At 41.2% G+C, this 15,793-nt stretch overlaps 1 protein-coding gene across 1 annotated transcript in view; it reads right to left on the bottom strand.

Moving 5' to 3' along the window:
* Lhcgr (luteinizing hormone/choriogonadotropin receptor) overlaps positions 1-15,552 on the bottom strand; it is a 57,837-nt gene extending 42,285 nt beyond the window's left edge. The window contains 1 exon segment of the mRNA XM_027934329.2: positions 15,383-15,552. Coding sequence (XP_027790130.2) covers positions 15,383-15,552 — 170 coding nt within the window.
* Between the last annotated feature and the right edge of the window lie 241 nt (positions 15,553-15,793).

The following is a 15,793-nucleotide window of genomic DNA, read 5'->3' on the forward strand; positions in this document are numbered from 1 at the left end:
ACAGGCTGAGCAGCTCCAGAGAAAGAAGAGAGCCAGGGAAGACATCCAATATTAATCGGGAATCCTCAAAGCGTGGGAGTGTGTGCATCTTTGGTACCTTGCTTTTCCTCTGTCCAACACATGGCAGAAATGAAATATTTTCACCCTGATACCTAAACCAGACAAAGACACTTCAAAGAAAGAAAACTACAGACCAATATCTCTAATGAACCTAGATGCAAAAATCCTCAATAAAATTCTGGCGAATCGGATACAAAAACATATCAAAAAAATTGTACACCATGATCAAGTAGGATTCATCCCAGGGATGCAAGGCTGGTTCAATATACGGAAATCAATAAATGTTATTCACCACATCAATAGACTTAAAAATAAGAACCATATGATCATCTCGATAGATGCGGAAAAAGCATTTGACAAAGTACAGCATCCCTTTATGTTCAAAACTCTAGAAAAACTAGGGATAACAGGAACATACCTCAATATTGTAAAAGCAATCTATGCTAAGCCTCAGGCTAGCATCATTCTGAATGGAGAAAAACTGAAGGCATTCCCTCTAAAATCTGGAACTAGACAGGGATGCCCTCTCTCTCCACTTCTGTTCAACATAGTTCTCGAAACACTGGCCAGAGCAATTAGACAGACGAAAGAAATTAAAGGCATAAAAATAGGAAAAGAAGAACTTAAATTATCACTATTTGCAGATGATATGATTCTATACCTAGCAGACCCAAAAGGCTCTACAAAGAAACTATTAGAGCTAATAAATGAATTCAGCAAAGTGGCAGGATATAAAATCAACACGCATAAATCAAAGGCATTCCTGTATATCAGCGACAAATCCTCTGAAATGGAAATGAGGACAACCACTCCATTCACAATATCTTCAAAAAAAATAAAATACTTGGGAATCAACCTAACAAAAGAGGTGAAAGACTTATACAATGAAAACTACAGAACCCTAAAGAGAGAAATAGAAGAAGATCTTAGAAGATGGAAAAATATACCCTGTTCATGGATAGGCAGAACTAACATCATCAAAATGGCGATATTACCAAAAGTTCTCTATAGGTTTAATGCAATGCCAATCAAAATCCCAACGGCATTTCTTGTAGAAATAGAGAAAGCAATCATGAAATTCATATGGAAAAATAAACTACCCAGAATAGCAAAAACAATGCTAAGCAGGAAGTGTGAATCAGGCGGTATAGCGATACCAGACTTCAAACTATACTACAGAGCAATAGTAACAAAAACAGCATGGTACTGGTACCAAAACAGGCGGGTGGACCAATGGTACAGAATAGAGGACACAGAAACCAATCCACAAAACTACAACTATCTTATATTTGATAAAGGGTCTAAAAGCATGCAATGGAGGAAGGATAGCATCTTCAACAAATGGTGCTGGGAAAACTGGAAATCCATATGCAACAAAATGAAACTGAATCCCTTTCTCTCGCCATGCACAAAAGTGAATTCAAAATGGATCAAGGAGCTTGATATCAAATCAGAGACACGGCGTCTGATAGAAGAAAAAGTTGGCTACGATCTACATACTGTGGGGTCGGGCTCCAAATTCCTCAATAGGACACCCATAGCACAAAAGTTAATAACTAGAATCAACAAATGGGACTTACTCAAACTAAAAAGTTTTTTCTCAGCAAAAGAAACAATAAGAGAGGTAAATAGGGAGCCTACACCCTGGGAACAAATCTTTACTCCTCACACTTCAGATAGAGCCCTAATATCCAGAGTATACAAAGAACTCAAAAAATTAGACAATAAGAAAACAAACAACCCAATCAACAAATGGGCCAAGGACCTGAACAGACACTTCTCAGAGGAGGACATACAGTCAATCAACAAGTACATGAAAAAATGCTCAACATCTCTAGCTGTCAGAGAAATGCAAATCAAAACCACCCTAAGATACCATCTCACTCCAGTAAGATTGGCAGCCATTAGGAAGTCAAACAACAACAAGTGCTGGCGAGGATGTGGGGAAAAGGGTACACTTGTACATTGCTGGTGGGACTGCAGATTGGTGCAGCCAATTTGGAAAGCAGTATGGAGATTTCTTGGAAAGCTGGGAATGGAGCCACCATTTGACCCAGCTATTCCCCTTCTTGGTCTATTCCCTAAAGACCTAAAAAGAGCATGCTACAGGGACACTGCTACATCGATGTTCATAGCAGCACAGTTCACAATAGCAAGACTGTGGAACCAACCTAGATGCCCTTCAATAGACGAATGGATAAAAAAAATGTGGCATTTATACACAATGGAGTATTACTCTGCATTAAAAAATGACAAAATCATAGAATTTACAGGGAAATGGATGGCATTAGAGCAGATTATTCTAAGTGAAGCTAGCCAATCCCTAAAAAACAAATGCCAAATGTCTTCTTTGATATAAGGAGAATAACTAAGAACAGTGTAGGGACGAAGAACAGGCGAAGAAGATTAACATTTAACAGGGATGAGAGGTGGGAGGGAAAGGGAGAGAGAAGGGAAATTGCATGGTAATGGAAGGAGACCCTCAGGGTTATACAGTGGAGGAGGTAGAGAGAGAGGAGGGGAGGGGAGGGGAGAGGTGGGGAGGGGGGAGGGTGGAGGATGGGAAAGGCAGCGGAGCACAACAGACACTAGTATGGCAATTTGTAAATCAATGGATGTGTAACTGATGTGATTCTGCAATCTGTGTATGGGGTGAAGGTGGGAGTTCATAACCCACTTGAATCAAAGTGTGGAATATGATATGTCAAGAAATTTGTAATGTTTTGAACAACCCACAATAAAAATTAAAAAAAAAAAAAAAAAAGAAATGAAATATTTTTATTCACTACCTTCTAATTATTTAAGAAAACCATCTATATTATCGATTTAAGGCAGCACAAACATCCATCCATTTTCCACAGACAATTAGTTTATTGCTAGGGCTACACCTGAATTTTAAAACAATATAAAATCAAGGGAGGGAAAAAGAAAAATCAGAGAAGGCCAAAGCCCTCAGCCCCATGAACTTATTGAAATGGAAGGGGTTTTATTTATTTAAATTTGAAGAAATGTTAATTCCTGTGTATTTATTACATAAGATATTATTCTACTTTTAACAGAGACTTACTAAAATTACTGTTTTTTTTTGTTTTTGTTGTTGTTTGTTTGTTTTGGTAGTGCTGGGGATTGAACCCAGGGCTTTGTGCATGTGAGGCAAGCACTCTACCCACTGAGCTATATCCCCAGCCACAATTACTGTGTTCTTTTCAAACCTGCTCAATAATAAACTTGCTTTCATCTTAGAATGAAATAAAAATGACTTTCTCCTTTTTCAAATGATTTTAGACTTTGAGCTCGTCTGTTTAGTAACTTCATTATGGGCAATGTCTTCATTTATTAGCCTCTTCAGTATTTACCTAGAGGAAGCTAAGGCTTCAGTGTTAACTGAAATATGAAGTCAGTATAGGTGGACATCCAATGTGATAAACTTTACATCAGAAAATTTTGGAATGTTCCTTAAAAATATAGCCCAGAGGTTTTGATTATCAGTTGACTACAGCCTGAAGCACTGATTGTATTAGGCTCATGGAGTCAGAGTAAAGGGGCTGCTTACAAGTCCTTTTGGTCCAAGCCCCTACTTTACAGAGGAAGAATTTTAAGTGAGGAAAAGTGAAATGACTTCCCTGAAAGCACATGGTAATTTTAAGGGCAGAGCTGGACTAGATCTAGGTCATTTCTTCCTGGTCCAGTGTGGTGTCCTCCGCCAACTAAATCACATCTGCACTGTTCACTTGGTGTTTGTCGATACACTCTATTACACAGTGTTTTCTTCTTCCTGTGAAAACCTAACCTTGGGTTATTGAGGGTTTGTGCCCAGTCTTCAACTTGAGGATGCAGTTCAAATTTCTATTCTTGAATCTTTGGAGACTGCCAGAATATTTTTTTCTCTCATTTTTCTGTCCTCCTCTGTGCTTAATGTCTACTGTTGCATTTACCCCACCCCACCTCCCCACCTCCCCACCGCTGGAACTTATTTGAGAATTTACCAGGTGCTTACTACCATGTCCTCCGTTCTACCATTGACCTTGTCTCTGGTGGATTTTGCTTTCTTGTCTTGTCTCTTGGTTCTGGCTGCTTTATTCCTTACCCACTGCCACTTTTGGCCGTTCTTTTCTCAACCTTGACTATTATAGGGCCCCTAATTGGTTTCCTATTCTATTTCTCTATTCTGGCTCTCCCCTGCCTGGTCTAGATCATTCTTTCTGAGAGCTCCTTCTATGTCATTCTAGTGCTCAAGTCTCTTTTGTGCTTCCCCTTGGCTCCTACAAATGTCTCAGTCTTTCATTCAATTTTCATTCTTCATTTGTCAGTTATATCACATACTCTCTGTTCATGTAACTATTATACTAGACTTGTAATGTTCAATATGTCCAGTCTGAATGGAGATGAGCTATAAGTATGAAATAATACTAGGCTCTGAAGACTTGGTGAGAAAAAATAATGTAAAATACCTTATTAATAATTTTTGTATTGATTACATATTGACATGATAATATTTTGCCCATACTGGATTAAATAAAATATTGCATTACAATTAATTTCACCTTTCAAAAACTTTTACAACGTAGGTACCAGAAATTTAAAAGGGATTCACATCTTCTTTCTTTCTTTCTTTTTTAGCTGTAGATGGACACAATACTTATTTTATTTTATTTTTATGTGGTGCTAAAAATCGAATCCAGTGCCTTAAACATCTAGGCAAGTGATCTACCACTGAGCTACAACCTCAGCCTCACATCTTATTTCTACCAGACAGTTTCCCTAGACAATCAGACCATTTCTGCTTCTTGAGCTCATCTCACATTTTCCTGCCTTCATTAGTACTGTTTCTACCACCATGATGCACATCTCAAGTCTTCTCTGCTGGTCAAATTCTACTCTTAGGTAAAGGTCCATCTCAAGTCATATACTTTGGGTAATGTATCTTCCATATATAACTGCACTTGCTTTTTCTCTTGAGCAATACAGAGTGCACAGAGCACAGACTTTAGAACCAGAATGCCTGGATTCAAATCATGGCTTCATTCCAAATCTATAGAATGTGTTAAATATATACATTTTTTTTAGCTTAAATGTTTATATAATACTGGTATAACATCTAGCACAAGATAGTAATTCAGTAAGAGGTTTAATTTACAACAACTTATTGTAAAAAGTTTAAGCTACCTCTGCTACACCTCATGACAACTCTACTTCCTTGGCAAGTAGGTAGGTGGATCCTGTACCTTGGAACTGACTTTGTCATGAGTCACTCTTCAGCCTATGAAGTTCCTATGACTCGTCTCTGTGTCTTGACTCTCCACTGATTACATATAGGACAACTGTGAAGAAGGTTAGACATTCCCATTTGGTATCTTTCTTTTGGACTAAGATAAGCCCCTGATAGCCTTTTAGAGAAATGATAAAGAACAATCTTCCATTAAATATTTTAGCTCTAGCAAACCATTCTGCAGAGTTTCCATTTGCTCATTGATTTTAAGAAGTTCAATCAGTTGGAACCCTCCTACTGAAAAGCGCAATTTGAGTGACTCTTCTCCAAGACAGCCATTCCAGAGCACCAAAGAAGCTGCTGTGGTGGAGTGTGTGAATTGTCATGTTAACCAAAATGTTAAGAAGATTCCCTGGATAATGGATTTTCCAAGTTACTTGTGCAGCAACTAATTTAAAAGTATAAAGCCTCAGAGGAAAATGGTAAACATACCTAAGCCCTTACACAAAACCATTTAAAGTATTCTAAAGACACAAAACAAAATAACCCAATCTAGCCCTTAATTCTTCCAGCAATAATGTAACATGAAAAGAATAACTCTGGTAAATAAAACTACATGTTGAATTCTCCCTGGGGAATGTCTGTGTCATTTCTAATGATTTCTCAAAAATATTTTTCAGAAGCAAAGAATATTATGTTGTCAGGGCAGTGACATTGCAGATATGCTTCAGGAAGCCCTTTCATTACAAGCTTTTCTTGCTCGACACTTAAAAATATTTGTTTTCCTCTTTTGAGTGAGCGTGTAAATGCTGGTTGCTATTGACATACCATATACTTTTAATTAATCTGAGGATGGGTTTGAAGTACCTGAAATTACTGGCATATGTGCCTTCACTTTTCACTAATTTATCTGTTCTGATAGACACCAATTTTTGTGGTTGCTTGGCTCAAAAATACCCCTTTCTTCTGGAAGTATGCCACTACTAGTAGCATCATGGTGGAAAAATCTCACTGATAGAGCAGGTTGATTCTATGCTGTGTGTGTGTGTGTGTGTATTTGTGTTTCTTGGGAATTGAAAACTTACAATACAGAGACAGAAAGGAGAAGTCTTTGGAACCGATTTATTTAAAAGGTGGAATCTAGAGAAAAGTTCCTTGACCTCCTGTTGCTAAGATGCCAGATTCTCTTCAGTTATTGCTGGCATCCTTCTACCTCCTTATCCTTCCATTGAGTTTTCTCTTATGATTAAATTTGTCAGAGTTGATTTCTAATGCTTGCACATGGGAAAAGCCTTAACTAGAGCCCCACCCCAAATTTCCATGGTGAAATATTCCTCTGTTCCATTGATCATACGTTCACAACACAGACAGAGCACGTGCTGATGGTCAGAGAGAGAATAGAAGGCTTTGCATTGTGATTTCCTAGCGCCTTTCTAAGCTGGTGTCAAAGGCCAGTCATGAGTTTATGGGGTCACCACATTTGCTTGTTTGCTTGGCCACCTGCTGTGATAAAAAGTGAGCCTTGAAGAACTAACCCTCCACCAAGTTTCCTTTGTTACTGTGGCTACAAAGGATGGCTTCCTGCTCTGAACTCCTACCTGATTTTTGACCTTTGCTAGTTTTTATCACCTGCATTTCCTGCAGTGATTTGAGAACTGGGCCTTCATCTCCTATGGTTGGAAGACTGTAAGCTCTTGGAGGGCAGGGATAATGTCTGGATCCTGTACATTTCAGAGCATAGTTCCTGAGTGGTGAGCAAGTTTGATCTGAAGATTTTTCTGTGTCCAGCCTGAGCTTTAGTGATGGGTAATGGGGAAAGGAAAAGATACAGAATGGCCTTAGATCCCCTACTGTGCAGATTGGACTAAAACAACCTATAGTAGGTATTAGAAGGGATGTTTCAGAGGCAATGCAGTTTGAGCTGAAAAGGCCAGAATATTAGACTCCAGGCAATAATGACCTCTGCTATTTTGACATTCTAACTTATTCACCCACAGGTTGAGAAGACCTAGTGGGTAATTTTCTCTAATTAATACCTTCTAGCAACAAAACTCTTTTTTACAGGCTTGTCCCGGATAGAGAATAGGTATTTACTGCTCAACCTCATGTATGGGCAGTGGGTTTCAGTTTTCTTTGCCTCATGAGACTGTAACAATACCACTTTATGGTTATGTGAAACCTTTATTTCCTACTAATTTGGGCACTATAGTCTTATTTATTCTCATCATAGCAGGCCCCACTCAGAGGCAGCAATCATCACACCCCTTTTAAACAGAGCATAGAGGTTTTGTCACTAGTAAAAACCTACAATGCAAATTAGGGAATGCTAATGGTGCTAGAAGTCAGGTCTGCCTTGTGTTTGTCTTACTGATCAGATACTTTGAGGCCTGTGTTAAACCCGCACCTGAGTTCCTACCCCTGTGGACTCAGGAAAGTTGTGTGCTGCTGGTCATGAGGAGGAGTAGGAACCCAGGCATAATCTCATTGCATCAGAGCCAAGGACAGATGTAACAGCAGCAAGGGATAAAATCTTCATTCTGAAAGTTGCGTTTTATTTATAAATTGGACTTTTCTGAGCTTAGCTCAGGTGGCATTACAAGAACTATGGTTCAGGGCCACACAGAGAAGAGCTCTGAGTGGTTTGCTGCCAGGGAGGGGGTGTTATCTCCCAGTGAGATGGAAGCTAGGAGTAATGAAGATCCAGTATAGCAGTTGTTAGAAGCTGCCCACCAAATCAGAGAGCCCACCTGCCTGGTAGGTAGGATTATTTTAATTTTTTTCTGTATATATATAAGGCTGGTGGGAAATTTGCTAAAATTGGCTTTAAGTGTTTGTTTTTTTCTTGAACCAAGGGAACTGCAGGAACACAGCATATACGGTTCCATGGAGCCTACCTTCTCAGATCTGCAATTGAGCAACAGGGCCTTTCTCTATCACTGTGACTGAACTGGCTTTAAAACCTCACATGTTCCAGGCACAGTTGTGCACACCTGTAATCTCAGCTATTTGGGAGGTTGAGGCAGGAGAATTGCAAATTTGAGGCCAGCCTGGGCATCTTAATGAGACTCTGACTCAAAATTAAAAGGGAAAAGGGATGGAGATATAGCTCAGGTTCAATTCCTAGGACCACCACCACCACAACAAAGTCCCATGAGTAAGCTCAGAGTTATACATGCACTGTGTGGTGCAGCCACTCTGGGAGAAAATAGTTTTGAAAGAGACCTCTGTCACCTCATTTCAAGAAAAGAAGTCAATGGTGGAGCATACCTGTAATCCCAGCAACTCAGAAGGCTGAGGCACGAAGATTGCAAGTTCAAAGCCAGTCTCAGCAACGTAGGGAGGCCCTAAGAAACTTAGTGAAGCCTGTCTCAAAAAATAAAAAGGGCTGGGGATGTGGCTCAGTAGCAAATCATCCCTTGGTTGAATCCCTGGAAAAGAAAGAAAGGAAGGGAGGGAGGGAAGGAGGAGAAAGAAAGCCAAATCAAAGTCTTGGGAAGAAGATAGAAGTATGTAAAGGAGCAGAGCTGATCTCTGAGTTGACCTGATTTACAGCTTTTGTAATAAAAACAACAATGAAGAAGAATCCCAAGCAATCATTGCTTTCTAAGGGAGAGCTGGATCCAATGCCAAAGGGATCTGGATGTGAACTTTTTTGGCTCTATACTTCACTGAGATTTTGGGAACTCTTGCTTATTTTTTAGTATCCTGCTAGTGAACATCATTCACTTTTCCCAAGAGGATGATTTTTAAAAAAAATTAGTTGTAGATGGATACAATACTTTTATTTATTTATTTATTTATTCTTTATGTGATTTTAACGATCAAACCTAGAACCTCACACGTGCCAGGCAAGCGTTCTAACACTGAACCACAACCACAGCCCCAAAGATGATTTTTAAACTAATAAAATTTGGCTCTCCCAAAGCTTCCTATAAGGAGTTTATTAGCACAACCAGGTTTAAGAATTGTCTCAAAAGCATGGCTGGGAGGGCTGAATTAGAACTGAGGTTCAAGATCAACTCCTACCTTGTACCTTTCTCCCCTCCCCTCCGCTCCCCTCCCTCTCTCCTTCTCTCCCTCTTCCTTTCTTTCTAAAGAAGGGGGTGAGGTAGGAAAGTGGGACATTAACTTTCTGAAATCTGAGATTTTTCTTCTGGCTCAGCTGCAGGGAAGCTGAGTATAGGTCAAAATATTCTTCTTGCAAGAGCTTGCTAGGCTCCTCTCTGTACTGTGGCTGCTTTCCTGGGGTCTGTTAACCTGGTATCCTGCACTGGAAACCCATCTATCTTGATTCAGCCTCCCTTGATATTTTTGTTTGTTTTTGATTTCTTTGTTTTTAATGAATCATGGGCTGGGGATTAAGCCTTCCCTCTTGAGAGAGTTAAAAACAAACAACCAAAATTAAAACATCTAGATGGGATCTACTAATAAGGGTAAGCTTAAGGTCTGCTTCTCTGCAGCTGGTATATCTGCTATTTCCCATTTACAGGACAGACTGAGAGCCTGCAGATTCTAGGACCTGGATGTTGAAATAAACTGCGACACAAGGAACGTCCTCCACTTCTCATAGCACCCTTTCATCTTCCCATTCTTAGGATGGAGATTTAAGAAATGACACTTAGATATGGTACCACGCTAGTTAACAAACACGCTTCCTTTTTGCATTAATTCCTTGTTCCTTTGTAGTTGTCTGCTAATTTTAGTCATCATGTAGCTCAGTAAACACTTTAATAATAATAAATGCAAAATTCTGGGAATCTTACATTATTAAGACCTTGCTGAAAAGCAAAGGAAAAGGCTGAGTGGACTCTTCAGATAAAGGGAAGATAAAAAGCCATCAGAAATCTTTGAATAGTTTCTCAGAGGGCTCTAGCACATTGATTTAAAACTAAGGACTGAAGGAGTATTTATCTAGAGACATTTTTGGTTCTCACAATTTGGGAGGGCAGTGCTACTGGCAGCTAGTGATTTGAGGCCAGGAATGCTGCTGAACATCCTAGGATGTGCAAAACAGTCCCCTGCAATAAACAGTTATCTGGCCCCAACTGTTAAAGTACTGAAGGTCAAAAATCCTGCTCCAGAAGAACAGGTACACATTGACCAAATGGTTATATTCTGGTAGGATATGTGCAAAAATGCATGCAAGTGCAGGTTATGAAAGCAAACCTATTGGGGGAGAAGCTGGAGGCTAGGAGCGGTGCATGGACTTTCTGGTGGTGGACATCCAGGAAGGCTTCATGGGGAAGTGACTCCTAATCATGGTTTTAATGTCTTTGTAACCAGCCACCCAAGAAGGACTTTTATTGTAAGTTTATTATTAGTCAAGAATTACATAATAGAATTCATTTTCTTTTTGTACAGCCCTCTGAGAAACTATTCAAAGATTTCTGATGGCTTTTTATCTTCCCTTAAAAAAAAAAAGTTCCCCCCAGAGAACCTGGGGGAAGCATGAAGAGGGAAGAGTCCACTCAGCCTTTTCCTTTGGTTTTCAGCAAGGACTTTAAAAAAAAAATTTTTTTTTTAGTTGTAGATGGACACAATAGTTTTATTTTATTTATTTATTTTTATGTGGTGCTGAGGATCTAACCCAGTGCCTCACACATGCTAGGCAAGCACTCTACCACTGAGCCACAACCCCAGCCCCCAGCAAGGACTCTTCTGTGTGACTCTTCTTCCCTTCTTTCTTTCAAGGTTTATCTTCTTCATACTTGGCCCAAGAAGTCATCCCTTGGGGACTTCATGCTATAGTGACTAACCTATTCTCTAAAACCTTACAGCCTTGTCTTCTCTTTTCCCACCTAGACTAGTTTCTTGGGGTGTGTTGCCACTTCAAGGACAGAAGCCACCACCTCCATATGTGCCTACCTCTACAGCCTGAAGTACTGTTTGGGACCCTGACTTCCAAGGAAGAGGAAGACACTCAGGAAAGAAGAGGGACACTGGACTGGTGGATACATACTTTTTATCCTTCCAGAGTCTTTGGATTGTATCTTACAATATAGTTTAAAAGTTTCGTCTCTGTTTAGCAGGCACAACATTCAAAAATAAATTGCCACAATTATTATTAGCATTTTCTTACTAACAGATTTTTTCAGAAGCTGTTTCCATATCAAGCAGATCAACCTTTCTGTTGTCATAGAGACAAAGATCTTTATATAACCATGTGCAAGGTGAGATTTTCACCCCCTTCTTTCCATTTGCCTGGAACTAATAAGAAAGAGAAAGGAAAGGAAAAAATTTAAAATCAATTAGAACAAGTGAAAATATGGGCTATTTCTTGTATCATATTTTAGATTTTAAATACCTATGTTGTTAATAAAATAAGGAAGGTGAGGAAAGAGATGAACAATTTGAGTAGTGCCATTTTCAAAATTTTCAAGCAGTGGGCTCATCAGTGACAAGCAATTATAATTCCTGCACTTGTTTCTTCTACTTTTTAAAACAAATAGTGAACTCTAGATGAAGGTCTTAGAAAGTAGAGTTATCAAGACCTGAAATGACTGATGCATAAACGATCATCTACTGATGGATGCTGATGAATTTCAGTGTGCTCTGAGGTACTTGCTTCCCCCAACCCCCAGAGTCTGGGGTGCTCCCCTTCTTTCTGCAGAGCCAAGCCCTATGGATAAGTTAGTGCAAGACTGCAGTCTTCTCATAATTTCAGCTCTCTTCATTTTATGAACTCCTGAAAACTTGTTATTCACAACATTTTTTAATCTTATAATGATTACTTACTGTTTCATTCAGTCATCATCAAGAACAAGGGATGTCAGCATGAGCCTGCCCACTTTTCCTGTCCTCAGCAGTAACACTGAGTTATCCTTGGACATCTATCTCCATTCCTCAGGACATAGAGCTATCCCTGCTCTCTCAAAATCAACTCCTCCCTTATCTTATTAAACTGCCGCTTCCCTCTTTCCTTGTTGAGATCTTCCTCCAATAAATATGACTCTTTCCTCATCCCTTATACCTTCAGTCTATCCTTTTCCATGGATTCCTTCCTCTATTCCTCTTTTAATAAAACAAACTTTCCTTCATTTTGCTTATTTTTTTATCTCTCTCTGATTTTAAGATTTTAATTTTATTGCCTTTTTGCAATAAGTGGGTGTTGTGTATATGGTGGGTAGGGGGAAGATGGGGAAGGAAAGTGTATGGCTTTAGGAGTTTAAAATATACTTCTTGCTCTCCAGGAGGATTATATCTATGAAGAACAATGCCTGGGCATGGTAGCACATGCCTGTAATCCCAGCAATTTGGGAGGCTGAGGCAGGAGGATCACAGTTCAAGGCCAGTCTAGCAACTTAGCAACACCCTGTCTCAAAATAAAAAAAATACAGAGGGCTGGGGATGTGGCTCAGTGATTAAGTGCCCCTGGGTTAAAAAAAAAAAAAAAGAACAAAAAGAACAACAACAACAAAAAAAACACAACCAAACAAAAAAACAATGCCCTGTTTTTCAGACTTGAGCACACATCAGAATCACCCAGGGGAGTTGCCAAAGTGCAAACTACTAGGTGCCACCTCCACTGTTTCAGATTCAGTTCATTGGAGTGGGTCCTGAGAACACAGGTCTAACATTTCCTGGGTGCTCATGCTGCTGGTCCAGATCACACTTTGAGAAACATTGAATAACAACCTTCCTGTTGCTTCATACACATTATTCTTGTCATATGGATGTTGGAGTCACTGTGTTGTGCCAAAAGTTATCATACATAGGCTCTGCCTCTATTGGATTCTCACCTGAAAGACAAGGTTACCGCTCAGTCATCTGGCCCACAGGAAACATGACCTTGTGAAAGTTATCATGTTTGGTTCAAGGCTCTCAATATCTTGGAGAGGATGTTGGGAGGCAGGGGTGGATGCTAAGATGGGGCCCGCAGAGGGAAGAAGTAGAAGTTTTCTCCAGAATACCTTGTGGATGGTAAAGAGTTTCAGAGCCTGGAGAACAGTCTCCTGTTTGAGAACCAGACTTGCCAGCTATCCTTTTATTGTGTGGGTCTCCCACTTCTACCCCTCACTCTAGTCAGCACTGTTAAATCTTGAGGATGGACTGAGGATGTAACTCAGAGGTACAGCATTTGTCTAGCATATGCCAGTCCCTGAGTTCAATCTCCATAAACGCAAAAAAATATGGTTCAGAAATAAAAGTTGAGTTGGGGATGTAGGTCAGTGGTAGAGTGCTTGCCTAATATGTTTGAGACCCTGGCTTTAATATGCGTGCGCGCACACACACAAACACACACACACACACACACACTCACAAAATCTTTTAATGGCTTCTAGTTCTAGGCTTTTTCCAACCATGCTGTGGGACAATGAGATAGAGTATTTTGGTTTTTTGTTTTTTCTTCAGCTTTTTTTCAGGGAAAAGGTCCCCTCCTGAGGCCAGCATAATTATGGCAGCACTGTGGGGGAGCTTTGTGAGATCTCAGTGAAAAGTTGAATCCCAAGTGAGCTAGGATTTGTCTCACCCATTCCTTACCTCTCCCCTGCTACAGGGGTTTCTCCACCCAGTACCAAACTTGGAGAAATTGGGAGTATTTTTTAATTAAGGAAGAGGTAATTTTCTTACAAAGATAGATATAAAAAGATATTTAATAGATAAAGTGCTATCTTTGCGATTCAATAGTTATGGGACCTTGAGCAAGTTATTCTATCTCTCTGGATCATGGTTTCTTCTAATCTGTGTAAGCACTGAGCAAGTGAAAACTGCTATTAGTGGCACAATCATTCATAAGAGAAACACAGGAGGATTATCACGGAAGGGCAAGGGCTGGAACTTGGAAGGCAGGTTCCATGGATTTGTTGATTGATTGAAACAAATTCTATCAGCATGGTCATCACCTTCAGGGAATGGAGCTGACAAGATAATTAATGGAAACTAATTAATATAAACCCCTCAACCCTTAAACTGTTTCTCTCAACCACAACTATTCCCAGAAGGCCATTAATTCTTCCACAGGGAAAAGTCCAGCCCTGAGGAGAGAGTGAATTCCTCCATGAACAGACCCCTGACAGGCAGCTGGGGTCCAAAGAAGATGGGGGTGGTCTCTTTCCATCCCCAACATAGAATCCAATTGTTTCAAGTAATTAAAACATATTGAAGACCTCCTGGCCAGGTGTGTTTTGGATACAACCCCCAACATTTCTTTCCTAACAGTTTTATTGGGATGTAAGTCATGTAAGATAAAATTCACCCATTTAAAGTGTACAATATCAAGATTTTTAGTATGTTCATGTACAACCATTGCCACCATCTAATTTTAGATATTTTCCCTCATCCCAAACCCCACACCTGTTAGCAGTAACGCTTGCCTCCCAACTTGCTCAACCCCTAGGAACTTGTGATCTACTTTCAGTCTATCCAGTTATTCATATTAAATAGAATCATGTAATATGTGGAACCTTTTTCTAAATGGAAGAAAGGAGACCTGATGGTCCCCTCCTCCTATTTACTGTATGACTTCAACAAACAGCCTCCTGCACCTGCTTGCTGATACACACATTCCCTTAATCATGTCTGTGGGTGTGAAGGTGGGGGCATACTAGGAACTAGACACAAGGCCTTTCATTGCTTAGCTTACTAGACTGAAGTGCAAGAATATCTGGGGGCAGGGCCAAGGCAGGGACTTGTATGCTCACCAGGATGCAGGTAGAGGAGTAGGCCCGCCAGCATCCTTGTTGGTAAATCAGGTCACCCTGGCCCTAGGGTCTGAGCACTCCATTCTGGCACCATAGGGTGGCAGAGCCCACTGACCTGGCTGGCCCAGGCTCAAACACCACACAAAGACTTCTCTGGCGGCGACCACTGCTGATTAAAGAGCCTTGCACCCATGTTCGCTTTCGCAGAGGCAGAAAGCAGGACGTCTCTTGGGGCTTCTGGGCAGTTCCATGCCCCCTGCCTGGGTTTCAAACATGAAGAAAGTGCGGGTCTGGGCTACCAGGGGAACTGGGTGACAGACAACCTTAGGAGTATCATCATCCTAAAGGGGAAGTTTGATAGGGTGAAGCATCCTTCTCCCAGCTTTCAGCAAAGAGGGCTAAAGAAGTAGGCAGGGCAGGTGGCCTGGAGTGAGCGAGGGTCCCGCGTGGGAGGGCAGCGCGGTGTACTCACAGTCTGGTGAGGCCGGCCCGTGGGCCGGGGCAGCGCAGGGCGCTGTCGGGCGCGCAGTTGCAGGGCTCCGGGCAGCGCGCCCCGCGCAGCGCTCGGGACAGCGGCGGTAACACCAGCAGCAGCAGCAGCAGCGCCAGCAGCAGCCGCTGCGCTGGGGACCGCTGCCCCATGGCCAGCGAGCCTGAGTGCCGGCTCCCGAGCCTGGGCCAGTGTCCTGGACAGCCCCCAGCCCGAGGGCGGCCCGCGCCCGCTGCCCGCCCTTCGGTCTGCCCTCCCACCCACCGTCCCCTGGCCCGCCCCTGCTCTCCCCTTTCACAGCGCCCCAGCTGAGTCCCTTCTCCCGGTCCTGGAACCTTGGTCAACTGCCCCATCACAGTCTTTCTGCTGCTTTCCCTAACGAGTCCTGTCCTC

Source organism: Marmota flaviventris, chromosome 14, assembly GCF_047511675.1.
Source record: "Marmota flaviventris isolate mMarFla1 chromosome 14, mMarFla1.hap1, whole genome shotgun sequence".
Taxonomy (NCBI): Eukaryota; Metazoa; Chordata; class Mammalia; order Rodentia; family Sciuridae; genus Marmota; species Marmota flaviventris.